This window comes from Malaya genurostris, chromosome 2 (genome assembly GCF_030247185.1).
Source record: "Malaya genurostris strain Urasoe2022 chromosome 2, Malgen_1.1, whole genome shotgun sequence".
Taxonomy (NCBI): domain Eukaryota; kingdom Metazoa; phylum Arthropoda; class Insecta; order Diptera; family Culicidae; genus Malaya; species Malaya genurostris.
Window position 1 is genome coordinate 112,612,292 of NC_080571.1, and position 14,043 is coordinate 112,626,334.

At 36.8% G+C, this 14,043-nt stretch overlaps 2 protein-coding genes across 8 annotated transcripts in view; one reads left to right on the forward strand and one right to left on the reverse strand.

Moving 5' to 3' along the window:
* The window catches only part of LOC131427959 (glucose dehydrogenase [FAD, quinone]), a 35,044-nt gene extending 23,847 nt beyond the window's left edge, over positions 1-11,197 (forward strand). The window contains exons 3-4 of one of the 2 annotated variants that reach the window (XM_058591564.1): positions 8,692-8,944; positions 9,006-11,197. In XM_058591564.1, the coding sequence (XP_058447547.1) occupies positions 9,008-10,870 (1,863 nt within the window). In that variant the 5' untranslated portion in view covers positions 8,692-8,944; positions 9,006-9,007 and the 3' untranslated portion in view covers positions 10,871-11,197. Of the gene's footprint in view, positions 1-8,144; positions 8,438-8,691 lie in introns of those variants that run through there. The other variant, XM_058591565.1, reaches the window with a different exon arrangement.
* The window catches only part of LOC131427964 (flotillin-2), a 475,383-nt gene that overhangs the window by 344,091 nt on the left and 117,249 nt on the right, over positions 1-14,043 (reverse strand). The window lies entirely within an intron of this gene.

Here is a 14,043-nt window from a genome sequence, read left to right on the forward strand (position 1 = left end):
GCATTTAACACACCTTATGAGATACGACAGGGAGATAAAGAGGTGAAATAAAATCGTCATTGAGGATTATAACCAAAGAAATATAAGCATCGAAAGTTTCCTGTGATTTATTTACAATTGAATAGCGGAATATTATTAGTGTTTGAGTCTGAAACTCCTATTTTTTTTGCTTCACCAACACAATGTGTGTATTCAATAGCATTCTACTCATATTACTTTCAATGCAACAGTAGACGATATGGTATCCTTTCCCTCCATGGACCAGTTGTTGTAAACAGGATACGATGCCATTCTATAAATAGTTTCAATTGCTGTAATTGGATGTGCCACACGGTGGGATCTACCGAGAAAGGTGTGTGGCTACTGTTCATTATTTAATTTCCTGTTCTACTTTCGCTAAATGAAACTACCATATTGATGATATTCAGGTTGATTGACAGCGTGAATTCCGTTGAGGTGCAAAACACTGTTTGATACTGGTCAGGTGGGTCCGCTCAGTAATGGCTTCCGGGCCTCGGTTGTGGTAATAAAAATTTGATTGACCAGCTTATTCGGTAATTTGATCGGTCATAATTTCCTTAATTGGAAGTTATGCTGTTTGACGCTGTTCGGTGATTCCGTAATGGACTGATTAAACAGTAGCCCGAAATTCGATGAATCCTTGTGCAAAATTTGCAATCTATTGAAAAATTGCTTGGTAGTAGAGTTTTATTGATCGATTTTAGCCTCCTGCGATTGAAATAAACCTCGATAGAAATAAACTTGAAAAATATTTACTACCAAACGAAGATTCAACGAGCATTAACGCTTTAAGGGGGGGCTGGGTCTAAACCATGAAAAAAATCATCATTTTTGCGAATTTTTTCTAGAATTATTCTGTAGTTTTTGCGTGGAAAAATATTGAGAAATAAGTCAGTGAAGAGGTATTTTTGAGGGCACTTCTTAAAAATCATGATTTGCGGTGTCCACTGTATCTCAGCGCAGACTAATCAGAAGTGAACAAATCAAAGCAGTATAAAAAGAGAAGAAGTTCTTCTAGACCCCAATTTTTCTGTTTGATTTTTTTTATTTTTTTTATTTTTGGTGGTTGTGCAAAGTGAAAATTACGATTTTTCACGAAAAAATCCGCCATTTTGTAGCTGTAAAACCTCCCCAAAGTAACAAACAACGAAAAGGAAAACGTTGGGGTCTGGTTTTTTATATGTAGAAAGTGTGTGCAAAATTTGAAAAAAAAAATTGGTGCAGTAGTTTTTGAATGGCGATGGACACGGACTTTCAAAACCTGCATTCGAGAAAAACGCGTTTAAAGTTTTTTGTATATAAAATCAATGGAAACAATTTATTACTCAAGTCAAGTTTTGAAGTCAATCGGAGTAGAAATCTTGGGCCTGTGTACCGAGCTCTTACTTCTTCGCAGTATGAGATAAGCAAAGAAAAAGGCACATAACTTGCTGAGTTTTGCTTCGATAGGCTTGAAAATTTCACAGAACATTCTCGAAATATTTTACTATAAGAAAATACAAAGAAAATAATAAATGATTTTTCAAAAGTGTTAGACCCTACCCGTCCCTTAAATGACAACATGATTCAACAGCATACGATTACAAATGTATAAGCTTTAATCGAAGTTAAGACTTATTTATCATTTATATTTAACTTCGATTAAAGCTTACAATTTTTCAATTGCACTTGCTGTGCTAAAAAATGTCACAACTCTGTGTGTAAAAAAACGCACCAAATTACCAACAACAAAAAACACTCTACTGATTCATCAGGCGACTTTCTACACCGCTTCAGTTTTCATTTAAAGTCCTGCCGGACTCACCGCCGATAGGCAGTCTACCGGGAAAACGGACAAAAAAAGCACTAACGCTGTATGCCCATTGTATCGAATGGACAATGTTTGCTGCTCGATAATCCGGAACCGGACCGGACGATTGCAGGCATGACAGGTTTGTACAACATAAAACATCCAAATGGTAGTAGGCTCGGCAGGTTGCCAAACATCACCTCGTTGTCGATAATTCCAGCAAGATTCAAATTTGTGTACATTTGCAACAGCAAACAGGATGGAGACAGAGGTAAAAAAACTCGAGTAGGAACTTCTCGCGGAGGAGACCTCACGTTCATATATCATATATGCGGTTGCATTAGGAGTTTCCTTTTATGACACCTTTGGCTCTTTTGTTACGTCTACACTATTTAAATTGAATGCTCCACTCGTGGCACTCGGGATTGGTAGCATGGTCGTTTGTTCGCAGCTTATTATGTTATCTTAATCTAAATATCGTGCGAAGTGCCTTTCCCTGCAGTTGCTTGTAGCCCTGGCAACAAATTGAAGCGGACGTTAAAGAAACTCGCCACTTGGCGATACGACAACTTACATTAAGCTGAGAGTAAGTCAGGATTGGACACACTGGCTGGGAGATAATTTTGAATATTTGTAATGTGTCCGTTCACCCACGATATGGTAGACTGGATCTGGTTTACGCAACTTGCGTAGCAAATTTTAAAATAGAATTATCTCTGCTCCCCTATTCATCTCATAACCAGTGTTCATCTGGGGTAACATTTTTTGGTTTCGAATTCATCACAATCTGTGGATTGTAGGTCCAGTAATCAGTGGTTGTGACTAATAAATATGGCTTTTAAAGCAATGACCTCAAAGAGGCCATATTGATTCCTTTAATTCTATTTTGCCTACACCGAGTATTTGTTTTTCTTCGTTGAAACATAATACAATAATAAAAGTTTCTTTTTGATTAATCTAATGTTAATTTTAATAACTATTCTCGAATAACATATTATTATTTCAAGTAGCTATCATATTCCTTCGCAAAATAGAAGGTAATCGAAATTACCTAGTTCCTGTTTTACACGAGCGATGAGCTTATGTAAGTTGTTTTACACGAGCGATTACAACATGATCAATATCTCGATAACCTACGCCACAAACACAATGATTACTCTCAGTAAGACCAAAACGATGGAGATGTGCGTCTAGCATTAATCTGGACATCACACGGATGAAATCTTTATTCTCACCTAACCCTCTGAATCGTTACTTTTTTAGGAATAATTGAGTGCAAACAACGACCCAAAAAATCCTCATCCCAAGAAGAATGTCAGCAGACAAGAATATTTCGGTGATTTGCGCAGTAAAGCTCATCGAAAGCATTTGGTCTTCCGTAAATGCCACTCTTGAGAACACCACGCTTGACAAAAGTGCCCGCTCTCTTATTACCATGAATGAAGCAATGGGCTAGGGTCCTAACTAAAGTCACACCCGTGCACAGACACTTGAAAAAACATTCTTTTAATAATGTGAAACAGTAATGCCATTAAATATTTAAAAAAATACAGAATCATAGATCTGAATTTGAAAAGTTTTTAATGAGACATGAACTTGAAAAAAATTTTCAAGTTGAGGTTCCGTGAGATTTATTTTATTTCTTTCGTTTAAAATATTTGGCGCAAAGACAATGTTTTGTATCTAGAGTTTGAAAGTGGGAGGAAACGGCTGTAACTGTTCACTATTAATTGATATTTTTTCTTTATAAATACGTTTATTTCTTAGGTAATATACATAAGTTTTTCTTCGCCGTGGCATCCACAATACATAGTACTTTAAACCTAATACAATTCGAATATCATATTAGTATGTTGGTACTCATCAGTTAATCTAAACACTGTTTTTATCAAGCAATTTGCTATTATAAAATACATTAAATAAAATACATTTATATTGTACATGATCTTATAACTATTTAGGTTTGTTTGTATCAGTTCATCACTTTCATTCATATAATAAAACTGGCTATTGGTAGAACTCATGGAAGAGAAAACAGTCTAACATAAAAAAAAATTAAATTGGAACTCCAATGAACTTAATGAAATGATAAAGAAGTTTCATGTAAGAAAGGTCACGACAAGCAAGAATGTCGCGAACTGGGACATTGGATAGTCTACCTTGACATTAATTGATTTTGTAGCATTTTTTCTATTTCCGAAAAATCCTGCACTTTTCTGCGCCTTAGAAGTTCATCTGAATTGTTCGTGAGGTCGAAAATGAAAATTATGCCCCAGGTTCAAAGCTAAGTAGATGAAAATCATACATCTATAGTCCGATGTTAGACATAGCGATTATGCTGGTTATTTATTTAAATTTTAAATGCAGAATGAAAAGGTTCAAGCAATTTTGAACGAGCAGCTTGAGTCTGATATAGATTGTTCATACGAAATAATGTAACGATATTCATTATCAAAGCAATTCGGTGACATAAAATTGCATGGCATGATTCTCGATGTATTTTTGTATATATCTCTCGATAACAGGGAGAAGGGATTTGTTTCAAATCATTTAGCATTAGATTCGGAACATTCACATAACAAAATATTGAAATTGATACTAGAGATGTTTCTCATCTTGAATATTGTTAAACTTGACGCTATTTCCAAAATATTCAAACATTTCGCTCACTTTTTTCCACCAAGGGTTGAGAGGCCTTCTATTTCTAGTTGTAAATCGGAAATCGTTTGGTAAGAACTTGTTCTGTTGTCTCTAGAATCGAACAAACGAAGAAGGTACGTATACAATATTTACCGAATTTGCAATGCACCTGTTACTGCTAATTGAGATAATGATTGCAAAATAATCGCTACCGTGTAAAAAAGGAAACACTTTCCATGTGCAATTTATTCGAATTGAAGTCAATCTGGACGGGTAAGAGGTCTTGGGATCTGGGCTACCACGTTTGGCATAAAGCCGTTTGGCATAATACCGTTTGGCATAACGACATTTGGCATAATGGTTATTTGGCATAACAGATGAACATGCTGCTTAATAAAAATTGTTCTAATTTACTGCAATTTTGAAAGGTCTAATGCGGCTACGCCTCATCGTTTTAAATGACCTGCTGTCCGACCTCGCTGCCGATCGTTCGGATAGCTCCTAGCTTTGAGTGATCCGGGCAAACGCCCGCAACTAGACAGAGGTGATTCCTGCGGGTGCGAATTTGATAGTGGTGATTTTTGGTAGTGTGCTATTTACTACAGAATTTTAAATATAAAAAATATGTAATAATGCTACTTCACCTAATATTATCGAAATATTTGGACCGAATATAAAATTCACATATTTCGTTCGAGGTTTCCTTGCCCAACATAACTCGATCGAAACGCATACGAAAATTTACAAATCCAATTATTATTATGACAAATGGCATTATGCCAAATGACCATTATGCCAAACGGTATTATGCCAAATGACCTTATGCCAAACGGGCCGTCCCCTGCTCTCAAGGAAGGAAATCAAATACTTCTTACAAATGGCGAAATAGCTCAAAAATCCATATCCATATATCCATAATTTTAATTTGAACGTTGTGAGTCCTATTGAAAATGAAGTCTCAATGAAATATGATCATATTTCAACTCAAGTGTTATTACAAGATGACATTATTGAGACGAATTTTGATGAAGTTAAGTCAATTATTAGGAAACTTAAAATCATGAAGGCTCCTGGTAATGACAAGTGTTTTTCATTAGCTTACCTCCCAAAAAGATGGAAAACCGCTAAAGTAAATCCTATTCTCAAACCTGATAAAAACCCAGCAGAAACATCAAGTTATCGACCAATTAGCTTACTTTCTTCTATCAGTAAACTTTTTAAAAAAAATATCTTGTTGAGAATGATGTCTCGTATAAATGAGAATTCAATTTTTTTCCAGAGCAGTTTGGATTTCGTCATGAACATTCAACTAGTCATCAACTTGTCAGAGTAACGAACGTGATAAAATCAAATAAATCTTCTAGGTTATCCACTGGGGTTGCTCTTCTAGACATAGAAAAAGCATTATACAGTGTTTGGCACAAACGTTTAATAGCAAAAATGTCTGATTTCCAGTTTCCTATTTATTTGATCAAAATGATTCAAAATTATTTAACTGATCGTACTCTTCAGGTTATTTATCAGAATTGTAAATCTGAATTGCTACCCGTACGAGCCGGTGTTCCGCAGGGTTCGAGCATAGCTCCAATCTTGTATAATATTTTCACTTCTGATCTTCCAAATCTACCCGATGGTTGTCAGAAATCGCTATTCTGTGACGACACAAGTCTGTTAGCCACAGGTAGAAATCTAAGAGTGATCTGCAGTCGCCTACAAAGAAGTTTAAATATTTTCAGTGATATTCTGTCAAAATGGAAAATTAAACCAAATGCGGCAAAAACGCAATTAATTATCTTTCCTCATAAGCCAAACAATAATCACATTCTCAAATTGAATGGCTTGGAATTGACATGTCCTGATCAAGCTAAATACTTAAGTTTAACGTATGACAAAAAACTCACTTTCAAGGATCACATTGAAGGAATCCAGGCAAAATGTAATAAATATATTAAATGTTTATATCCTCTTATAAACAGAAATACTAAACTCTATCTAAAAAGCAAATTGTTAATTTATAAACATATTTTCAGACCAGCCATGCTTTATACAGTACCAATTTTGTCAAGTTGTTGTTCCACCAGGAAGAAAACGCTTCAAAGGATTCAGAATAAAATTCTGAAAATGATTTTGAAGCGTCCTCCCTGGTTTAGTACAAATGAGTTACACAGACTCACGAATATAGAACCATTAAATGTAATGTCACATAATATTATAAGCAAATACCGACAAAAATCGATGCAATCGTCAATTGAATCGATTCGCTCTCTGTATTAGTTAGTAAGTTAGTATATAAGTTCCTTTTCCCCATTACACAATACAAGTAGGTTTAGAATTTTCCCTATACAATAATCTCAGAATTGCGGAAGCAAATGATGCCCTCATGGTAATAACCAAATCAGGTATATATATATATATATATATATATATATATATATATATATATATATATATATATATATATATATATATATATATATATATATATATATATATATATATATATATATATATATATATATATATATATATATATATATATATATATATATATATATATATATATATATATATATATATATATATAAAATAGGGTTGAAAAGTTACCACTTGTGGCTGAACACCCAATTTAAATCTTAGTAATTTAATTTTAACTCATATTCCAATAAATAGTTATTAAAAAGCTCTATTATTACAGTAAGTTGTGGTGCGATCGAATTATTTACAGTTTTAGAAATTTATTGTCGACCAGAGATGGAGAGTCTATCAATGTACACAACACAGAACCGGCTAATGTCACTCGAAATGAGTCTTGTTTCCCCCTTTAAAAGATACAGAGTGTAATTCTTTATATACGAGTATTTCCACAATAGAGATGGTCGGGTTTCGGGTATTGGTCGGGTTCGGGTACAGAATAAGATATGTCTGTCGGGTTCGGATTTATCAATTTTTTTATTTTCAACGGATTCGGATGTTTTTCGGGTTTCGAGACTTTTTTCGGGTTCGGGTGAAAATTTTTAATTTTTTCTTGGATACGGGTCAGGTTCGGATTTGAAGAAATGCTTACCCGAATGTCTCTACAAACATATGCGTTTGCACCTCTGTGCATATGAAAGGGAAGACGTTGTTCTTACTAATCTTTATTAAACAAAGAAGGCAGTTGAAAATACACTTTTATATGAGAGATGCACATACTTCTAAAATGTTAACTAGAAATTTTGATATTATTAGAAAAGCACTCTTCCTAAAGTATATTGAAAAACAAATAAACTAAACAATAACAAAGCAAGTTCACTCAGTGCCGAGTTTGAGAATAGAATATTAGTTATACAATGTATTCAAATAGTAAGTTCTGCCTTTATATCATTCTGCTAGGTAGCATAGCAAGCGCAACTGGTCTCAGTCCGTATTGTATCTTGGCAAACAATTATCGCAAAGCGCCTAAAGATAGACAAGACTGCTATAAAACACCCTCGCTGCATTTTTGTATTCGAAGCAGAAGTCGAAAGCAAAGAGTGACAGTGTAGCTTCCCGCGCACCACCGCCGTAGTTTGCCGGTTCCACAAACAGTTTCCCAGTCAAAACAAGTTTCTGCTTTTCTTTCCTTGTTGACATACTGCACTGTATGCTGAAAAATCGTTCAAACAGCGAAACCAGTCTGCAGCCGGTTTTCGCGACTGCATCTAAGGCGCCTTTGTCTTCCGTCCTTGTACCCGGGTTCATACCTCGTTACGGAAAGTTATTGCAGATTCATATTCGCCACCAAGAATATGAATACGCGATAATTCTATTTAAACGATGATGACTACAACAGGTGTTTGAAGAAAAATCAAACTAGATTTAAATCGAATCAGAAACAGTTGGATTTGAATCATAGAAACATAAGTATCAGTAGTTGCATCACCGTTTATTTCTGTTCGCACAATTTTGTAGTAAATTCATTTTAGATCGATTCGATGAATAAACAACAATGATAAACGTACATGAAAAGTAGGATTTCGTCGATTTGTCAATGTTTAGTAACGATTAAGAAACCACTTACCGTCAAAAAAATAATTGTATATACTTCATCTCGTCCGCTCATTGATTTACAATACAAAGGGTCGATGCTTACCTGAAATAAACAAATGAAGAAATTCAATGATTAATTACTGTTTATCCAGCCATATCGGCAATAGCATAAGCGTTAATTTTCACGCATCTCATATACTAACAACAAGTCTTTACTCTTTCTCTGCTTTCAGGTAAACACACCCAGTGACCTTTTGCGGACGAATCGTGCATGAATCGAGCGTAGCGCAACACTGGACCCAAGGTGTGAAGACATCGAAACTCGATTGTCCCATCCCCAAGCCTTCAGACTCATTCGTCGCGTCAAAGTGAACTATGTTCCGTCGCACTCAAAGCCAACATCACACAAGGGCTACTAGCAAAAATTGGCGCAAAGATCCAAATTCCTGACGACGAACGCGACAGTACTACTGCCAGCAAAACGAAGTTCTAGCTTTTCCTGTATTGTCTAAGTTTACGTTATACGAATTATTTTAAATCGTTCCAGCGATGGTATTCAATGTACTGATAGCTTCATCTGTGATCAAAACAGCCACCGTGGTCGGTTCTAGTCTATGGCTAATACCGTTCCTGCTAGGGGCGATATCATACTACCGTTACGATCGTGTCGATCCGGAGTCGCGGGTGATCGATCAGCAGACCCTGTATCCGGAGTATGATTTCATAGTAGTTGGAGGTGGTTCCGCGGGTGCTGTGGTGGCGAACAGACTGACAGAAATAAGTCGATGGAAGGTCTTGCTTCTAGAGGCCGGACCTGATGAGAATGAGATATCCGATGTTCCTTCGCTGTCCGCTTACTTGCAGCTCAGTAAATTGGATTGGGCCTACAAAACCGAACCAACCAACCTGGCATGTTTGGGTATGGTGAACAACCGTTGCAACTGGCCAAGAGGAAAAGTTCTCGGCGGGTCCAGTGTACTGAACTACATGATTTACGTCCGAGGTAATAAAAATGATTTCAATCATTGGGAATCTCTCGGGAACCCTGGTTGGGGATACGACGATGTATTGCAATATTTTATTAAATCAGAAGACAACAGAAACCCATATCTTGCCAACAATCCCTACCACGGCACGGGGGGATTGCTTACTATCCAGGAAGCTCCGTGGCACACCCCCTTGGTGGCAGCATTCATCGAAGCCGGTACGGAGATCGGATATGAAAATAGAGATATCAACGGAGCCCAGCAAACTGGGTTTATGATTGCTCAGGGAACTATTCGACGTGGCAGTCGATGTAGCACAGCAAAAGCTTTCTTACGTCCCATCCGGCTGCGGAAAAATATTCACATTGCAATGAACGCTCACGTCACCAAACTGTTGATTGATCCCATTACTAAAAGAGCAAATGGGGTGGAATTTTTCCGTCAGGGTAAACGACATTTTGTTAAAGCTAAAAAGGAGATAATTATGTCGGCAGGATCCATCAACACACCGCAAATATTGATGCTGTCGGGTGTAGGGCCGAGAGAACATTTAGATGAACTAGGAATTGAAACAATAGTCGATCTGCCAGTTGGTAAGAATATGCAGGATCACGTCGGTATGGGTGGTCTTACTTTTCTGGTTGATAAACCAGTAGCGATTCTACAAAATCGTCTCGAAGCTGCTTCCGTTACTATGAACTACGTAATCAATGAACGAGGTCCTATGACTGTCCTTGGAGGATTGGAAGGGGTTGCTTTTGTAAACACACCTTTCGCAAATATATCGGAAGACTGGCCAGATATACAGTTCCACATGGCACCCGCTTCGTTGAACTCGGATGGCGGAGCACGTGTGAAAAAGATTCTAGGGCTTAAAGAAGACCTGTATCAGGAAGTGTTTCATCCAATAGCTGACACGTACAGTTGGACCATCATGCCATTGCTGTTACGTCCTCGATCTCGTGGTTGGGTACGACTGAAGTCAAAAAATCCTTTCCACTATCCGCTAATGAATCCAAACTACTTCCAAGACCCTTTCGATGCCATGACACTAGTCGAGGGTGCGAAAATTGCATTACGAGTGGCGGATGCGAAGGTATTCAAACAGTTCGGCAGTCGGATTCACCGAAAGCCACTGCCCAATTGCAAGCACCACAAGTTCCTGTCGGACGCTTATCTGGATTGTCAGGCACGAACGATTTCGATGACCATTTATCATCCTGTCGGTACCACCAAAATGGGCCCCCATTGGGATCCTGAGGCGGTGGTGGATCCCCGACTCCGAGTCTATGGCGTTTCGGGACTGCGCGTTATAGATGCTGGTATTATGCCGACAATCGTCAGTGGAAATACCAATGCGGCTGTAATAATGATAGGTGAGAAAGGTGCACAAATGGTCACAGAAGACTGGCTGGGACATAGTTGATAGAAATACTGTAGTGGAAACTAGATTGCATTACTGACTGTTGTTGATTAGTAAAGTTGGAGTAGTTATTTTAGCTTCTAGACAAATTAGACGATGTAATGTGTGCCATTTTGTGTTGAACAGAAAAATCGTGTGTTTCGCAACGAGAACCAATAATAAGCTCGTTAACTTGTCGTTAATTTTCTTGATGTTTGCATATCGATGAGATTGTCAGTGCTTAAGGACAACAACCCCGTAACTAGTTGTGTAAAGAGTTACCCTTAGGATTATAGAATCAAGCGTTAACTTACCAAAAAAGACGAATAAAACAATAACTATTATGAAAAATCCTGTATTTCACTGTGTGCTTTCCTCATATTCAAATTGATAAGCATTTACGAGTTATCACAGACATAAATTTAGTTCTAAAAGGTTGAAAAATTATTAAGCATTTCATGCAATTCAGATCCTTTGAGAATATGGACAGCCTGACTAATTTTTGCGTGCCGAACGATAAAAAAGCTTTGGAGACTGAAGTCACACCCACCATGCACAGTAGAGTGGGGATAAAATTTAGACTCCTGCTCCAGATTCGTGTTCCTTTTTGATCCTATGAGAACTAAGCCAAACTGGAATTCGATTTGGAAAAATATGTATTCGCACTCACGGATTTAATTTCGTACGAGATCACTTGTGGAACTAACTTACTTCTTGTAGAGCTTGTCTATAATACTATCAATCAATAGTATTAGAACGAAATTTAATCAGAAAACAAGTCTTTGGTGGTCTCAGAACAAACCGACGTTGTAGAAGAAGTTATTAAACGAAAGACGATTCGTGTTCTGGGCAACAAATATTTTATCAAAATATCGAGCCCCACTGTTGTTGGTAATCGTAAAATTATTATGGTTTTACAGACATATGGTTTTACAGACTGTTTCGTAAGCTCTAGAATAAAGTAATAAAGAGTAATAAAATATAAAATGAGTTTTGTGTCTTTCTGATATAGAAAGACTAAGCAATCACTGTGAAACCCGACTTTTGAACGGAGGCCCGGAGGGCCGAGTGTCATATGCTATTCGACTCAGTTCGTCGAGACTGCTATTGAATTTAATCCCGATCCAACTTCCGGTTCCGGAATTACAGGGTTGTATGTACCAAAAAAATATGAATAAAATTGTCACTCACTTTTCTCAGAGTTGGCTGAACCGATTTTCACAAACTTCGATTCATACGAAAGGTCCTATGGTCCCATAGCTTGCTTTTGAATTTTTCTCTTTATCTGACTTCCGATTCCGCAATTACAAGGTAATATGTGCAAATCTATGAGAAAATGCGCACTCAATTTTCTCGGAAATTTCTCCCCAACAAGTTGATCCAGATCCGACATCCGGCCCCGGTATTATTGTGCGACAAGTGAAAATTTTTAATTTTCATGAGAATTTTTTCACAAGTGATAGCGATACGAGGTGCATATTTTTATAAAACTTACTGGTAAATTCATCTAGTTGGCAGACCTTGTTAGTTGTATATATAAATCTACTTTGGGCCTACTAGTCCCCGGTTTCCGCTTCCTACAGCACCGGTAATAGTAAAGAAAAGCTCCAGAAACGAAACTCACTTTGATTTCTCAGCAACAGGTAAACCGATTTTCACGAATCATGATTCAACTTAAAGCTCACATTGTCTTGAAAGAGACTGTGTAACTTCATTCGGATCCGAATTTCGGTTCCGAAATTATAGGGCGATAAGTTTCAAAACTTTCAAACCGTCATACAAAATGATGCAAAACCGGTACGCATCGTTACGTGCTGGTACGGAAGAAGAAAACACCACCGCTTAATATACAGCGTGCTTTGCTTTTTATTTCAATTTTGTACAACGTGTCACATTTAAATCTATATTAACTTGACATAACTGTTTGCAAATTGAAAAGGTTATGGTAGTTCATACCCAAAGAAAGTTTTTTATTTTATTCAAGTTTGAACAAAATTTTTTTAAAAAATCTTCCAGTGATATTTTTGAAAATATAAGTAATATGAGAAAGGCATGATTTCACCACTAGGTGGATTAAAAAAGGTTTTTTAAATAATACATGAACAGATGCATGAAAAACACCTTAATAATTTGGTATTTCCACATACCGCACAAATTTTGTAAATCTCCGATCGAACCACCAACTAGTATGTTTATTTTTTGAAAGTTTAATATCTTATCATTAAAATACATATGATTACTGCGTTTTACAGTACTGCTCGAATAAATAGCAACGTAAGAATTTTTACGAGAATAATGTCAGGTACACTTAACTTTTTTATGCGATATTTTTTGTTAATATCCAAAGTGCGAATTTGATAAATAATACGAATCTCTCGTTTCGTCTTAGGAATGCACTCGTAAATACAATTTTAAGTCGACTCTCTGAGACTGATGTAAGTGCTCTGAATATGTAGAGATATTCCTTCGAAACGTCGGCCTTAAACGTAAAATCAATAATTTTTGAAGCAATAGGCTATCTTTGAATAAATAATTGCTACTTTTTCGTTTTTTTTTAACGATATCAAACTAACTAGAGATTATAGGAAGAGAAAGAATATGAAATTATAGAGCCATAGTACTCAAGGAAAAGTAAGGATGTGAAGAATAAAGTGCGGAAAAGTGAGACGTGACAAGGGTCATTTAAGTAAGCAGAAGGCTTCTCGTATCTAAACTTTTACCTTCTGCCAGAGGAGTCGAACTTAGGCATCTTAGCGAAACGAGTCATCCGAGTCTCTGATATGTCAGAAAGTAAAGGCAAGGGTCGTCTGCCATTTACTATCCGAACCGGCAAAAGTAAAGTTACGAGAAGTTGTCATATTCTGCCCACGACGGCTTCTCATACAAAAAAAATATAATTGCATATATTTGGGCTATTGACAGGTTCTAGGTTTACGTATTCTCCGAATGTTTAGACGAAAACTAAAAGCTTTCTACTGTGAACAATGATCTATCGACAGCATTGAGATGTCGGATGAGATCGAAGATTGCGAGAATGAATATCTAAATTCAGCTTTTGTATCAGTTCAGGGCAATCAGATCAAATCTGCTGCGAAAATTGCACTGATCATGTCTCGGCGAACTCGTGATTGCAACAAATCAGCCACGAAGATTGCTCTGGATCGGCAAGCTGATAACAAGTCTAGATCGATAAATTT